The sequence below is a fragment of the Pundamilia nyererei genome, unplaced genomic scaffold, assembly GCF_000239375.1.
Source record: "Pundamilia nyererei isolate P.nyererei 1_Seehausen unplaced genomic scaffold, PunNye1.0 scaffold00006, whole genome shotgun sequence".
Classification (NCBI taxonomy): domain Eukaryota; kingdom Metazoa; phylum Chordata; class Actinopteri; order Cichliformes; family Cichlidae; genus Pundamilia; species Pundamilia nyererei.
This window is the reverse complement of record NW_005187407.1, coordinates 331,324-347,944: the sequence shown is the minus strand read 5'-3', so window position 1 is coordinate 347,944 and position 16,621 is coordinate 331,324. Positions and strand designations below refer to the sequence as shown.

Below are 16,621 nucleotides of genomic sequence, written 5' to 3'. Positions count from 1 at the left end.
TGTGTTTTGATGTTGTGACTAGTGGGAGCTGGATCAGTGAATATTAATTACATTAATGAGAGTATAATTAGTGTGGCTGTAATGAGGAGGATTCACACACGCACACACTTATGCACACACAAACACATGCATATGCCGAGCCAACGGGGAGAGGACACAGAGGAGGAAGATGTTTGTTATGTTTCTACAAAGCTAAGGTTTGCGAAGTCCATCACTGTAAAACTAGCAAATGATTTGTGAACAACTAAAAATGAAGCGATTCTTGTTCTTCTTTTTAACTTTTTCGGGTTCTCGTAATGTGTCACAGTTGGCCGAATGGAGAACTAAAAGACAAGAAGCGCATCCCTTGCACCTTCCTACAGTTAACCATTTAGAGGCGTCAGGATGTAAATAACACACTTACAAAACCAAAACGAGATGGTTTGGATTTCTCAGTGTGGTTTCAAGGTTGCAAATCCAGCTGGTGTGTCCCTTCCATTCCCTCAAAACCCAAGTCCCAAGCCTGTTTTCCCTGAGTCAGCCACTCCCTTCCCTCCCTTGCTACTTCCCGTCACCTTTTTTTTTTTTTTTTTTTGTTTCCTTCTCCTCCGCTCCTCCATCCTCACTCCTTTGGCGTGAATGCGTCGATTTAGAATAATACGGCCACTTATGGGTGCTCCTGGGAGCCAGGGGTGTCTACTCAGCACATAATGAATGTGTGTAATGTAGCGTAGTGTAATGTGATAGCATATACCTTCCCGCTCCCACGGGACGGTGGACAGTTAAATATAGAGGAGGAGGTAAAGTAACCAGGGCTATTTTAATGGACCTATTATAACACTATCATTGATACAAGGAGAGAGAAAGAAAGTCTAGCTCTCTCTCGCTCTCTTGTACACACACACTCTCTCTCACACACTTTTTTCTTTCTACTTGCATTCTCGATTTTTCTCCTCTGTCACAGTTGCTCTTAAAACGGCTTTTTTGCAAATGAGAGGAAGTCAGACTGCCTCCATGTGTGCATGCATATCCATGAGAGTATTTTAAAGTGCCTGGGAGTTTATGTGTCTTGGATGAGGTTAATTAAAGTGTGTAAGAGCAGCATATGCCGTGCAATGGCTCGACGTTAGCGGCCAACACAAAAACAGAGAAGCTGCCTACTAGTTCAGGGGCTGCCCAGAATTTGACTGCAGCCAGAGGAAGAAGAGGAAGAAGAAAGAGAAGAAGAAGCTCACTGCCTCTCCAGAGACGGTGCTTATCTCAACTCTTTTGGAAGCCAAAGAAACAAATCCCAGTCGCCTGTTATCATATGTGATTTCCATATGAGATATGAGCCTTCCAATGCTAATGACTCTGGATCTTCGCTGTAATCCACAACCTTTGATCCTCTGCATAATCCATAATCTTTGAATATAAAGTACTCTATATCACGATTGCCGTCTGAGGATAAGATGAGACTGATACATCACCAGTGCACACAGGTATCAGCCATTATTTCAGTCGGGACCACTTTATTCCAAAGACGATTATTATTTCCAGACGGGGGGAAGGAGAAAGACCTGTGGTGCACAACACGGCAGGCATTGGTGATATGACATCGTCAGACGTGGCATGATAAGGACGAGCTGGGATCAAGGCGGGCTGCAAAGCGGCTTGCATGAGCAACAGTTGACAGAACGTTAGAGCAGTTTAAATTGTATACCCTATATGAGATTCTGTTAGCGCTGTGTGATAATGCAAATTTTGGTATAGAGCTGATAACAAGTGAATACATGGCCAGTATTACCGATACTATTACCGATACTTTAAACCTATAAAGCACTGATCATGACTGTGACCTGGAATGTAAATGTGCCTATGGATATTTGGTTAGATCCGCCTACCTCTAGATGTTTCAGTAGGACACACAGAAGCGTATCAGCTGATGTCGTGTGACATTGAGATCTACTGTTAACAGCTAATGTGCCTTACCCAATGCTTTGGTGGCTTTTTTCTTTAGTCTGCATAGTAAAACCCTTATCTAGTCTCTCATTTTTTTATTTTATTTTATTTTTTTACATGACTTTCAGATTAAGATGCTGGGAATCATTGATGTGGGACATGTAAACAGCGCAATACTATCGTGCTGGTCCCAGTGAAAGAAATAGATGTAAACCACACTGCCAAAAGAAATACTAGTAATGTAATGGGTTGATTTCCCTTTGAAATATAATGTTTTATACAATACAATTTTACTATCAGTCAGTGAAATCTTTAAGTCTGTCCCTTGTTGCCTTCTACCTCTGCATATAATATTTTACTGTCTGTCCACACAAAGCTATAAAGAATCACCACTACACAAACTCTCACACACGTACAGGCAGTGTATTTGCAATCACTTTGCTCATGCACATGTGTTTATTGTATTGTATGAAATTTATTGAACAATATAAAGAAACATGCTCATCTGTGAGTTGCAGAAAATCCAAGTGCACGGAAATAAACAAACCTCTCGAAAATGATATTTTAAACACAGATTTTCATGTGACTGCGACAGTGATGGCTTTAATGTAGAACATGTTCCTCAAAAAGCATCACTCAAAGCAAATGTCATTTTTAGCATCCTAGGCTCCTGACGGCTAAAATATCTGCTCATCTCGTTCATGTATGACTTCATCCCTGCTGCCAGGTGTTCTGCAGGTTTTATCCCACAGGAGTTTGTGTATGGTCTTCCACCGGATGTGTCACTTAGCTGATAGATGTGCGCTTGATAAATTCTGGAAGTGAAGGGTGTTTACAGTCAAAGGGGGAACAGAGAAAGAGGTAAAGAGGTCAGTAGTCATGGTGATGCAGACCAGAAACCCAAAGGGCCTCAGGATTTAGGTAAAACCTGCACGCACTGCTTTTTATCATTGTATCCTTGCAGCTTTTCTGCAAAGTGTTACGCATTTCATTCTTCTTACATGGGCACGTGAATGTGTGACCCTAAACGCTGGTTTACCCATCACTGCCTCGTCACAGGCTCCTCTTCTGTAATCTGTTGCCAGCTGCCTCCACGTTGACTGTATTGCATATTTCTGCCCCTTTCAGATGTGACAGCGTGCTACAGTGCCGCAGGAGACATTTGACACCAGAGCGACAAACCCTTCTCACTGACCCTCACAGGAATTGATTGCCTCTTACCGATCACTCTGTTTCTTTTTAGATAATATATTTATACGCAATTACTTCAAACCATGGCAAACCTGTAAAGAACCGTTTGTTACAGTTTTTTATTATACTGTAAGCACACAGTAAATTGGTGTTGGATTTAGATGTGCAGCATTTTGCACTAATTATATTAGCTGGCTGGGATTAAACTGTACTTGTGGTTGGATTGAATACTTTGGAGAAGTTCATGAGGGTTCATTTACCTCTCCTACATTGAGGTATTCTTCAGCAAATCCAGGTCCTTAAGCACCCATCCGATGCAAGTACTCGGCTCTCTGGTGAACACCAAACAAAAGCAGGAATGTTGATGAGGCCTCCATCTTTATCCAAGGCATTTTTTTTTTTTTTTGCTTTGCTTTGCTGCACCCCAGGAATCTTCCAGAAGGTCCCAGTGTGGCAAAAGCTTTTAGCAGCTCTTAAGCTTTGTGTGGAATGAATCCGGCTGTTGCTAGGGCTTCCAAACATCTCCATTTTGCACCAAGTGTCAGCGTTCACACTTGCGCGCATCTCAACTGGGTTTTTGACACCTTCTGTCTCCGAGAAACGAGCTCCGCCGGTGCCCTCTTGGGCGAAACGGAGCGAAGACGAGGCTGTTTTTGTACATGCCTTTACTCGGGTGGCAGCGGTATCACATGCACCTTGCTCTGAAATTGAAACTGGCATTTAGCATTACATTGCTTTTACTGGGCTGCTTTGATGTGTTTTCAAAAGGGCAGGTGTGTGTGTGTGTGTGTGTGTGTGTGTATCTGATCTTGTGTGCGCGCGTGCGTGTGTATGCTCTGGGTTTTTTCATTGATGTGTGTTGGTATTTGTTTGATGTGTGTCCAGCCTTACGGGCTAGAAGGTGAATTCCTTAATTTCCCCATGGACTCAATTAGCTTTGTGATTGGCTGAGAGAAGGCCAGGTTGCGCTGTCTTCTGAAGGAAAGAAGACCTTTGAAACTGAGGTGGGAGGGAAGAGAAGTGAAGCAGAATAGGAGATGAGCCGGCCACAGTGGTAACTGTGTTGTGCTCGTGGCTCTTGTGAAGACTTGGCCCTGTCAGTATTATTATAATGAGAGACAGAAACTAGTGAAGCTCCTCCATCCACTAGCAGGTGTTGCACGGCTCTGACTTCATTATGACCAATTAGAGTGAAGAAAATACTAATTATACCATGGTTTCTAGGTGATTAAATACTAGGTTGAAAGTAAATTGCTGGGAGAGGCTAACTGTAATCCCCCTGTGTCGACTGAAGTCATTTTGATTTTGAAGTGACTTTCAGGCATTCATAATGAAGCCCTTTTTTTTCTCTCAGTACAGTATTCTGTTTGCTTGTTACAGTATGGAGGAAAAAAGGGGTTTCATTGATGATGATTCACGGACCTTTGTTGTCTAATTTCTCTTCACTCTTGTAGTTCTTTAATTTAGTGTTTTTGAGTTTAATAGTCTTAATTAACTGAAATACACTTAGTTCTCCAGACTTCTTGAAGGACATTCCAAGCTCCTCTTTGGATGTTGGCTGTCTTTTGGTCCGTTTTCTGTCAAGATGATCCTACACTGTTTCAGTAAAGGTCCGGGCTCTGGGGAGGTCAGTCCATGACTGATAGTTTCCCATTGTTTGTTTTTCATTCCATGCATGCTGTTATTGCATTGGCAGCGTGTTTGGGATCATCGTCATGCTGAAAAGTAAAGCTGTTGTCAGTTACAGGCTTTCCAGATGGTATTGCATGGAGGATTAAAACCTGATGGTTCTTTTCTATGTTCATAATTTCACCATTTTTGATAAGATCCACAGCACCACTGGCTGAAATGCAGCCCCAAATCATGACAGAGCCTCGTACATGTTTTACGGATGGCTGTAGACACTGTTGTCCTCCATATATACCATTAATGATTTGAAACTCATCGCTCTATAAAACCTGTTGCCACTGATTTTTCAGTCCACTTCTTCTTCCACTTCTTCTCCCTGTTTCCTTTCCTTAAGACTTGCTTCTTGACTGGGTGACTGCCCAAAACCCACCTCTGGGTCTCGTGTCAGTGATGATAGTGTTCATCTACTGCTTCTTCCATTGTTCTCCACTTGTCTGGTTTCCTCATCATTTTTAAAGGCATACTGTACTCCTTTGACACTTTTTTTTGCAAATTGTTTTGTTGCTACAAAAATACTGCTCTTTGCTTAGTTTCCTCTAAATATATTCAGGTATAAGGATGGACTAAATCTGAGTGAAAAAGCAGCCAGTGTCCAAAGAAAAACTTGGAGACCTGGAGAAATATTGCTCAAGACCACTTTAGAAAAGTCTGGCTTCTTGAAAGCAAACTATAAAGAAATAATGGCTCAAGACTCAAGACTCTACTTAATATTTATGTATTTAATTGAAGTACATAATTCTCCACAGAATCTCTTTAATAATTGTGCTGTGGGTCTGTTTCTCCGTCAGGTTGCCGGTGTTGGAGTCGACGGCATCATCCGGTGACCTGTCGCGACCTCACCACATCGTGTCCGTAGTGCCCAACCGCTACCCGCGCTGGTTCACCCTGAGCCACATAGAGTCCCAGCAGTGTGAGCTGGCCTCTACCATGCTCACTGCTGCCAAAGGTGCACAGATATTTGCACAATTACAGATCCCGCCATTAACTTTCCTAATGTTGACGTACTATTAGTAACACAACACATGCGTTTGCATGTATACAGGTAGGGGTAGCAGTCATTTCTGTGCAATTATAAACTATTTCTGTGTTTGTACCACAGGCGACAGTCGCAGGCTGGAGACGGTCCTGGAGTCCATCCAGAAAAACATTCACTCCTCGTCTCACATCTTCAAACTGGCGCAGGACGCGTTTAAGATTGCCACGCTCATGGACAGCCTGCCTGATATAACACTTCTCAAAGTCTCTCTGGAGTTAGGACTGCAGGTATGCTTTTTTTTTTTTAAGTGTACTTCTGTGAATTTATTTTCACCTTTTAGTGGAAGTCAGGTTGTAAATTTCCATGGCACACCTTTGTTTAAAAAAAAAAAAAGAGCCTAATAATACATCCACATGTGTATGTGAAGGTAATATTCTACTTATACCAAGCCGCTGTTCACTTGTATCTTTGAGTAGAGATATATTGGATCATTTTCTTACAAGAAAAGCTTGTAGCTCTGGAGGATGACATTAACCCTGTACATCACAAGGGTTTAGTTATCTTGGGTCAGTAAAAGGATTTTACCCTGATGTTCATGAAACAGAATTTGACATTATTGTCTTGGAATACAGGAAGATTACCTGGAAACGGCATTTACACTATAGGGTGCTCTTAATCCTGTAAAATAGCTCCATTATATGACGAGTGTAGAGGAATCAGAAAAGATATTGTAACAGATCTGTATCTGTGGATCCTTTGGTTTCCTGAATATTTAATTCTAGATGGAACAGCACTGCAATGCTATTTTCTAAGGGGCCTTTATTTTGTGCACCTCAGGGAGGAGAATGAGCTTTTGAGAGGTGATGCTTGGTAAATGTCACAATATTGTTCATTATGTTTTTTCACCTTATTCGCCTTTGCAGACTTTAATAAATTATTTATAGATTTACCTTGGATTATATATTTGTAAAGGTATTCACTTTGATGGTTTTCCTGTGGGCCTTTCCCCCCAAGGCTGTTGCAAAATGTACCACAGTCTTTTCCGCCACAGTTCTAGTGCGTCGTTGAAGTTACAGTTGAACTGGTTACAGGAATATTTATAATACTCTTCAGCGGTAATGGTAGATATAGCTCATCTTCCCTGTGCATTTTAATGCTTTACATGTCTGATCAGTAACTCACCTTTCATTCCCTCCTGCTCCATCATTTTTCACCTTCCTCAGGTGATGAGAATAACTCTGTCCACATTAAACTGGAGGAGGAGAGAGATGGTTCGCTGGTTAGTCACATGCGCCACTGAAGTTGGTAAGCCACGCTCTCCGCTTAAATTGGTGTTTTTCAGCTGTTTTAAGGATTATTATTAGCTTCTGCTCTATATCTCTCTTCACATCTATTCATGCCTCGATGTGTGCCCCAGGTGTGTACGCACTGGATAGCATCATGCAGAGCTGGTTCACCCTCTTCACCCCCACGGAAGCCACCAGTATCGTGGCCACCACTGTCATGTCCAACAGCACTATCGTCCGCCTGCACCTGGACTGCCACCAGCAGGAGAACCTGGCTTCATCTGCTCGCACCCTCGCCCTACAGTGTGCCATGAAGGACCCCCAGAACTGCGCCCTCTCCGCTCTCACGCTCTGCGAAAAGGACCACATTGCCTTTGAGACAGCCTACCAGATTGTACTGGACGCGGCGGCGACAGGAATGAGCTACACGCAGCTGTTCACTATTGCGCGCTACATGGAACACCGTGGGTATCCAATGAGAGCGTACAAGCTGGCGACGTTAGCGATGGCCCACCTGAACCTCAGTTACAACCAGGACACGCACCCGGCCATCAACGACGTGCTGTGGGCCTGCGCGCTCAGCCACTCGCTGGGGAAGAACGAGCTAGCGGCCGTAATCCCCCTGGTGGTCAAGAGCGTCAAGTGCGCCACCGTGCTGTCTGACATTTTGCGGCGGTGCACGCTGACCACGCCGGGCATGGTGTCGGCGCTGCACAGCCGCAGGAATTCTGGGAAGCTGATGTCGCTGGACAAAGCGCCGCTCAGGCAGCTGCTGGACGCAACCATTGGGGCCTACATCAACACCACGCACTCACGGCTCACGCACATCAGCCCGCGCCACTATAGCGAGTTCATCGAGTTCCTGGGGAAGGCCCGGGAGACTTTCATGATGGCTCACGACGGACACATTCAGTTCACCCAATTCATAGACAACCTGAAACAGATCTACAAGGGCAAAAAGAAACTAATGATGCTAGTGAGGGAGAGGTTCGGCTGAGGGCGAGGCCGAAGGGGAGGTGGTGAAAAAGCCCGCCCCTCCCCGCCCTCCTCCCACTCTAGTACTTTTCTATTAACTTGAGTCTGCCTTTTGAACTTCTTTTTGGACTGATTAAAAATAGACAAGTAAAAAAAAGAGGGATGCGACTTGTAGAATGAAGCAAAAAAGAGAAAGGAAAAGATGACAAAAAAATCAACAGAGCCACACGCGGTATTATTGTTCTTGCTGTTGTTATTGTCATAAACATTATTACTATTATTATTATTAATAATAATATTATTACTACTATGTGTACAGAAGTGTTTTTATTTTTCAGAAGAGAGGAAATTTGTCACATTGTGAATGTTGTGTGTATTTCTCTACATGTGTGCGAGACGAAAACGAAAGCGAAACGGCTTTTTTTTCCTTTCCGTTCCTTTTCGTTCCTCTAATGATTTAAAGCATCTCTCCCCCCCCCCCTCCCGTTTCAGTGTATATTGAGTTACATGTTGTCAAGTGGCTGAAGCCCTTCTACAATGGCGCTCATGTTAAAAAAGAAAAAAAAAGAGGAAAAAAAACACAACAAAAAAAAAGAAAACTTGGTATCCTCAAAGAGAAACTAAGGCTTTAAAAAAAACACTCAAAACACACAGAGCACCTCCCTCTGTCCACGCCCTCACCGGCGGGCGCTGGCCAGCACTGCACAGCTTAGCTCGGCTCGGCACAGCTTGGGTTAGCACTGAAAGAAAAGCCGCCATCAGCATTTTCTCCAGACACAGCAGCAGTAGCAGCAGAAGCAGCAGCACTGGAGCAGCCATTAGTTTTCTCTGGGTTCCAGGCATTAGTTTCATTATACACAACAATGCTCTCAGCTAACTCGTGTTGTTGATATTGTTATAATCTCACCCACCTCCATAATGAGTACCTGTTCCAGACAGAAGACAGTAATGCAGGCGCTATAGACAAAGATAATGAGTATTCTTGTTATAGCTTCAGCTACTTCAAGCTGAAGCAGAACCCCAGAGGCAGACGACTACCTCATGATACGGTATTGAACTGCTCCCAGATATATATTTTTTTCTTCTTTTTTTATTTGCTTTAGTGATTGTTATCGTCTATGATAGCTGACAGTGTTAATTAAACAGGGGGATTCATCAGTGAGACCGAGGTTATGAGGAAGCTTCAGATTCCCGCTAAGTGTTTCTGCCCTTGGCTCTGCTGTACGTCACTGCCCTGGCATCGGTACTTGCACCCCCCTCTCCAAAAAGCTAACACACACACCCGCGCACACACACACACAACATGTGTCAGTATATCAGTCCACTCTCATCTATATACAGCCGCCATCATCGTGGTGTTTTCCGACTCGGCCAGTGTCACCTCCCTCTGTGCATGTGAATCATAGAAATTAGACTTTCTACTGTTATAGTTGATTGTGTGGAACCTTCAGTAATTGTCAGCCAGAACGTTCTCAGGGATTTCTCTACACAGGAAGAAACAACAACAAAAAAAGGCGGAACATACGAACAACTGAACTTCGAGGAGAAAAAGAAAGAAAGGAAAAAAAAAAAAGACAAAAACACGACACAACATGAGCGAGCATTTATTGTACTCTGTATATATGCCATAGTATATGTCTGAATATGGAGGATCTGAAAGTATATGTTAACTAATTTATACAGAGTATTCTATGTAATGTGAAATACTTGAAGCCGCTGTAGTTTGCTCTCTCTCCCTCTCTCGCTCTTCATCTCTTTCTCCCTTTTTGCCCTTTTTTTTCTTTTTTCTTCTTTTTTTGGGGGTGTGGGCTTTCCTCCCTCCCCTCCACTCTTTTGTAAAAAAACAACAACAACAAAACAGAACATATCAGAAGGACTCGACTGACCTTGTTGACAGCTTTTTGGACTCGCATGTGTTCACGCACGAGACGCTGGATCCTGTCAGAAATGTTGTTCCGCTGAGTGACGTGTAGAATGGGAAGAGAGGCAGACTACTCCACGCCAGTGGCGGATAAATGTTTAAAAACACGATACGTGATTTCATACTTAGTTATGCATGTAAGCTGTTGTAGTAGCCTAGATTTCCATGGGATCCTATTGGAAAAATACTATAATGTGCTTTATACAGGAGCTAATTGGCGAACAGAGCGTGTATTATGTGTCCAGCCTTACAGTCGTACATTTAAAAGGACATATTTTGCTGAGAACCTGCCTCATGTTCCAGTAATATATAATAACCGCGCAAGTAACTTATTAGTCATCAAACTCGACAATTCTGCACATGGACAAATGAGTGTCCTCAGCTCTCTCCTTCATTCCCTGCAGATTTTCCAGTGTCTCCACTGCAAAGTTCAAGCTGTCCCATCATTACCTGCCTTTTTACCTTCTCTCTCTCTCTCCTTCTTCTTCTCTTTTTTTTTTTTAATATCTCATTTTCTCTGCGTCTTTTTTCTATCTTGTGTTGATTAAAGATAAAAGCAGCCTTTTCTCTTGCCTTGTCTTAACGCTTTAAAGTAACCAAACAGAAGATCTATCTAACAACCAAACGCGTTCTAAGAGGGGAGAGACAACCAACCTTGGTCCCAGCTTTAGTGTCCTTAATTAGTAAGTGAATGGCTGTGTAACTGATGCTTTAACAAAGCAATTCCTCACGTGTGTTTGGTGGAAAAGTTGTCCAGTGTCTCTTGTTCTCTTCAGAAACAATTTCCTCTGAGTCTTTCTAGCTGTTTGTTTTATTTTATTTTAATTTTCTTGTTTTTTTTTTTTGTTGTTTTTGTTCGTGTAGGAATGTTCTGCTCTCCCATTTTATTTATTACAATGACCCATGTATACATGCTTATGAAATTAAGATTTGATACACCGATATCAATTTATTTATGTAACTAAATCACTGTTTTATAATCTTGTTAATGAGTCAATAATTGATTCTTTTGTTTTTTGTTTTTTTTTTGTTTTAATAAAAGTTAGTTTTTTGAAATGTATATTTATTTCCTCTCAAAGTTGTTTTTTTTTTTCTTTTATACTTACACCCTGCCAAAAACGGGAAGCATTTCTTTTATCTATTTATTTAATTTTTTATATGTTTTACAGCTGCACTTTTGTCTGAGAAGGTCTGTCGTAGATCATTATGTGACGCGGTCCCTGAGCATGACGGCGCGCGCTGCTCGGCGTATCGGCGAGAGACGATCAGTCAGGACGGTTCAGATCTCCATCAAACGGCGATGTCAGAAAAAGGCAGAGAGGGATCACTCTCGCTGGCAGCAGCTTTCACGCTGTCATCCCGGGCGAGCTGACGAAGAATGTGAAATGTATCAATTGATATTCCCATGGTCTTTGTAGCTTCTGTCAGGCAGCCAGGCTCAGCCAACCACAATAACCTGTTTACATGTATCCAACACTGACAGTGGTGCCACAGAATGACTAAATCAGTGTATGCGGTTTGTCAAGTGTGTGCGTTTGTGCAGGCATGTTTTGGTGTGTGCTGCTCCTTGTTTGCATGCCTCTGCGTGCCTGCATGTATTTTAATGTGCATATATGTGTGTGTGTGTGTGTGTGTGTGTGTCTGTGTGTTAAGGTCTTTAGGGAGCGGATGGGAACAGGTGGTAGCTCCAGACTACAGGAGCTCCTGACAGCAGTAAGGTCCCCAGACTCCCAGCCCCTCATTAAACATTGACACAAAAACACTGCAACTGTCTGTGTGTGAACAGTAATGAAGCGCAGACGGCTACACTGGTATACACACTGCAACTTAGCACAGCACGAGCTTGCAGTCCGCATCTGTGTGTGTGTGTTTGTGTGTGTTGTCCATCTGTGTGCGCTCATTAATGAGGTGCATTTGTCTGTAGAGGTGTCCACTTAGATATTGAGGAATTCGTCTGGTTCGCCAACAAAAGCACCGGTCTGCTGTCAGAGGCCAGACAGCGCTGTCCATTTGTTATCTTATGGATGCCATCCTGTGAGAAATGGTGTGTGCGCTGAAGGAAAAACGCACTCATGCAAGTGTGTACACATGCGAGGAAGAATACACTTGCTTGCATGCGTTTGTAGGAGATACACGCTTCCTGTGTGCCTGACCTGTGCTCGGGTCCCTGCTCAGTTTCAGCTGGTAATGACGTCCCTTGGGTGTAGCACGTTACAGCAGCCTCCTCCAGTCTGTCTCACTGTATACTTCTAATGACATCATGATCACACGCTGGCCCCTTTTATGCCAAAAGCCCTCTTCCTCACCATCAACATCAAAAATCCCATCTAGGGTATTAATTCTGTCTTTCTCCCCCTCTCTCTCTCACACACACCACGACTTCACAGCACATCAAGACTTTGACAAGGCCGTGGCTTTTTTTTTTTGTCAGATGGTAAATTCAATATGCTTTATATTTTCACCTATAGAAAGTCAAACCTCAACTGTTTCTGAGTTTTAAATGTGCTGTGCAAGACAGCTTATAGTTGCGGGCGATCGCTGCCAAGCAAAAAATTGTACACTTTATATTGAAGTCGTAACCTGCAGACAAGGATGCTTCTGTACAGCTTCCCAGTAGAGAACACTGACAGCAGCATGTTACACCATGAGTTGCTCATAAATCATCCCGGTCTTGTAGGAAAATTGGACAGTTTCTTACCTGTTGTCCAGCAGACAAGTGACAAAATAAAGGGAAAACCATGAACAACCTCCAGTTGTCCCTTTAGATGAGGGGTGGGCAATTCATTTTTCCAACAGGCCACATAAAAACCTGGGCTGCACCAATAAGACATACATTCATATTTAATACAATTGGCTCTATTCCACAGTGTGTCTCTTGCCCTGTCTTCCTCCCCTCACCCCCAACAGTCATTGTAGATGTTCAGTTGTTGTTTTTTGTTTTTATATCACTGTAGCGCCTTGTCTTACAATATAAACCATGTTGAGGTGACTGCTGTTTGGTGCTATATAAATACAGCTGAATTAAAGTAAATTGAATTCGGTTCAGTGTATTGGTGCACACTCCACACAACAGTCCCAGTTTCTCATGTCCTTTGGGAAAAAGAATTACTCCCTCCTGCTTTAGAGTTAACAGTCACTGCAAATTATTGCAAAGTTTTTCTGGGCAATCACATATTTCCTATGATTAATTATTTGCGCTCTGATCTGAGTACATCTATCCCAAAAGCACGAAAGTTTCAATGCTTGTATGGTTTCCGTTTTAATGAGTTTGATAACAGTTTTATAGGCTTTTCAGTTGTATCGCAACCCAACTGAGCACCTATGGGACGATTTTAGAACCAGCTGTTTAAACAGCTTTTTCAACCACTGTCTGTTTTCTTAGTTCTTATCCAATTCATGCTCACAGGTCGCTCCAGTTGTCATAGACCTGGACAGGTTACCCTTTAACCTAGCACCCATGGCTTTGGACCTTGGGAGTGAGCCAAAACGCATAAAGGCCCTAGCCTGGATTTGAATCCAGGAACTTCTTGTTGTGAGACACCAATGCTAGCCACTGTAGCACTGTGCCACCTTACGAAAAGCCTAGAGAACCACTTCAAAAGTACACTAAAGCATCTCTAATGGCACGTGTTGGGCAGCTCAAAACGAAGTTATTTTCCTTTGATTGTTTTTGTCTGCTTCCACTTGTCTTTGCACTAGGATGATGTCGGAGTAAATGTGCAGTCATATTCGTTGTGTTCCCACTAGTGCTGTCAGCGTTAATCTCGTTGAAATGACGTTAACGCCACAACACAGCAAATCTCCGTTAACGAGCTGGGGTGGGGCTGGACGGCCAACACGTTAACGAGCAAACTGCACTAACACACTAGTTCCCACCAATTGAGCATTGCGTGGCACATCCAACATACTGTTTTACTTTTGTCCATAACGCGCCATAACGCACCTTCAGGGTCATACGTCACATGAAAACCAAAATAGTTCCAAACGCCAGATCTGAATTAGGGTGGGGGAGGCTCAATTTGCCATGTTGCAACGACAGCTTAACTTCTGTCTCGCTAGCTTGCCCTGCGCTCAGTGAATCTGCGTTTGACTACTCCGGCCAGGCTGCAGATCCACTGAGCGCTCAACACAGACAGAAAAGTTGATAAAATAAATTAAAAATTTTGTATTGTTCGATAAATATGCGTACCGAACCGAAAGCACTGTATCGAACGGTTCAATATCGATACGAGTATCGTTGCACCCCTACTTTATGTCTATATCTTTTACGTGGAATTTTCACATATGTTTGAGTGCACTGTTTAGATGTTGAAAAGATACTGTGATATTATTAGGTTTAACAGGCATTGCTTTGTTTTTTTCCATTGGCCTCACATTTTATCCTTGCAGGCACATAGTTGACTTTTGTGGATCACAGAAATGTTTTATCGTTTACAATTGCAGATGGCTCTGAACACTGTAAGACCCTTGTGAACAGGAGTTGCAGCAGCTTCAAAAACCTTCATTGCTCTGGCAACAAAACCCACAATTCAACTCACAGAACTCTTCCAGGATCTAAAAGTGACCCGCAAAAGCAATGGCTGGATGTTTCTTACTGAAATGTTTCTTGATCTTTGATTTTTCTTACATTTTATTGGCTTTTCGATGCTTATTAGCATTATTGGAAAACTGAGCTTCACACCCATCCAGCCCTTGAAAGACTGCAAGTCACCTAAAGTTATGCAAAAAAAACAAGTCTTTATTATCTTTATTTGCTTGTATATCTGTGACTTAAAGCACATTCTTGCAGAAGAATATATGAAAATGCTTTTAGACCCCCAGAATTTGATCCTTGTATCTTTAATATCTCTGCAAATAGCACGCTTTTTGTGATCTTTTCAGCACTTCCAGCATCTGTCTAGGAAAAGCTCACAGGCTGAGCATTTACAGTATATGAGAGTGCATTCTGTATTCCTACTTACTACGTTATTCTGCACAGGGTCTGGGGCCTTTGTGGTGCACTGAGCTTGCCATCATTACAGGAGTACAAAAAGAGGATCACAGACATGTGTTCTTCAGCACAGCCTTCAGCATCGGCCGCGCTACCACAGGGACTGACTTCCTTTCCTCCTCTTCTTACAGAAGGCCGTTGGATTTTGATCTCCTCTCTCCCCCTCCATCGGCCCCGAGGCATCTGATTAAATGCTAATTAAAGCCGTTAGCGCTGCTATCACCGCTGCTAACTCCTCTCTCTCTGTCACAGAGATTAATGTCCCTCGTTCATCATCCCACCTCTCCCAGCCTGAGTACCTGCCCGGCTCGCAAAACCTGATCAAGTCATCAGCCACCACCTCCCCCCCCAAAACCCCCTCTCATCCACCACCCCTCTCCCATCGCGCAAAGATGGACGAGGGGTTTAAATTTTAATTTGAAAATTGCCCTCAATTACTTCTGTGCCGACCACTTGCCGGAGCTTCTCATGTGGTTGAGTGGGAAGGGGTTACAGCAGCGGGTCAGCGGCCATGATGAGCGATAAGGGGACATTAATAAGAAAGGCAGAGGTTCATTTAAAAGCAGAAAGGACAGTGGGAGCAGCTTTCTCATTATTTAACTCCCCCAGCTTTATTTAAAGGACTTTATTTAAGGATACCAAGTTAATGTGTCCTCCAGGACAGACGGTTAAAGCGCCTGACAGAGTGAGAAAGTTACAGCCATAACTTACACCCTGAGCACACACTGCGGTGCCATCTTTTTTACCTCTTTTGACATTCCCGCCGTTTTCAGGCAGAACGGAACGAGCCTCTGAGGGACATAAAATGTTAGAACAAAGTTACACACATCATTTAATTTTATTCTTTCACAATTTCTGGCCCACAAATGTTTTATTGGTTCCAATATCGGTAATCATTATAAGCTATTGGAATATATTGAGCTATGTATAACAAGTCAGCCAAATGTCATTTGAACTACCACCAGATTGGGGGAAGCTGTGCCCTGGAATATGCAACTGCTCTGCAGGGCCTCATCTGGTGTTTGTTTTATCCTTATGATTTTTACTGAATTGCACTTCATGACTCACGAATGATAAACTTTCCCAGAACCTAAGAGCAAACATGTTGCTGTTAAGGTAGCTTTTTGGGAAGACGTCAGGATGTTGAAACAAAATGTCACACTGATAACAAAAAACAACAATGTTCCTGCCTGGCAGCCAAAGCAACACAAATAAGCCAAAAGTGCTGTCATCCAGCGATTTCCAAAGACAATTAACAAATATACAGAGATTTATGCACCTGTGCCCCAGCTGTTAGCACACCAGGAATACTTTTCCTTAATTTCTCACAGTTTTTTCCAACGCTCTGCCGGATGCCTGTCCAAAAGGCTCTAAATCTCCGTGAAAGTGTTTATAACATCACAGCGATTGCCGGGAAATGGGGGGAAACCCACTTGACTTCTCTTTTCCTCTTCATATATATTTCACTGACATAAGACACACATGTAAGAGGACACCATGCTCACAAAGCATGTGAATTGGATATTCCGTGGTACCACAATGGGGGGAAAAAATGTGCAGCCTTTGATAAAGATGCCAAGGGGAAAGTATCTGAGCCACATTCTTTTGGGCTTGCAGGAAAAAAATCCTCAGAGCCAAAGAGAGTTTCAGCTTCTAGGTAATGTGACATTTAA

General features: G+C 42.9%; 1 protein-coding gene across 1 annotated transcript in view; it reads left to right on the top strand.

Annotated features, from left to right (window-relative positions):
• The window catches only part of LOC102215109 (zinc finger SWIM domain-containing protein 6), a 46,429-nt gene extending 38,110 nt beyond the window's left edge, over nt 1-8,319 (top strand). Inside the window, exons 11-14 of the mRNA XM_005721987.1 lie at nt 5,589-5,746; nt 5,900-6,063; nt 7,000-7,081; nt 7,194-8,319. Coding sequence (XP_005722044.1) covers nt 5,589-5,746; nt 5,900-6,063; nt 7,000-7,081; nt 7,194-8,059 — 1,270 coding nt within the window. The 3' untranslated portion in view covers nt 8,060-8,319. The remainder of the gene's footprint in view (nt 1-5,588; nt 5,747-5,899; nt 6,064-6,999; nt 7,082-7,193) is intronic.
• The last annotated feature ends 8,302 nt before the right edge of the window (nt 8,320-16,621 follow it).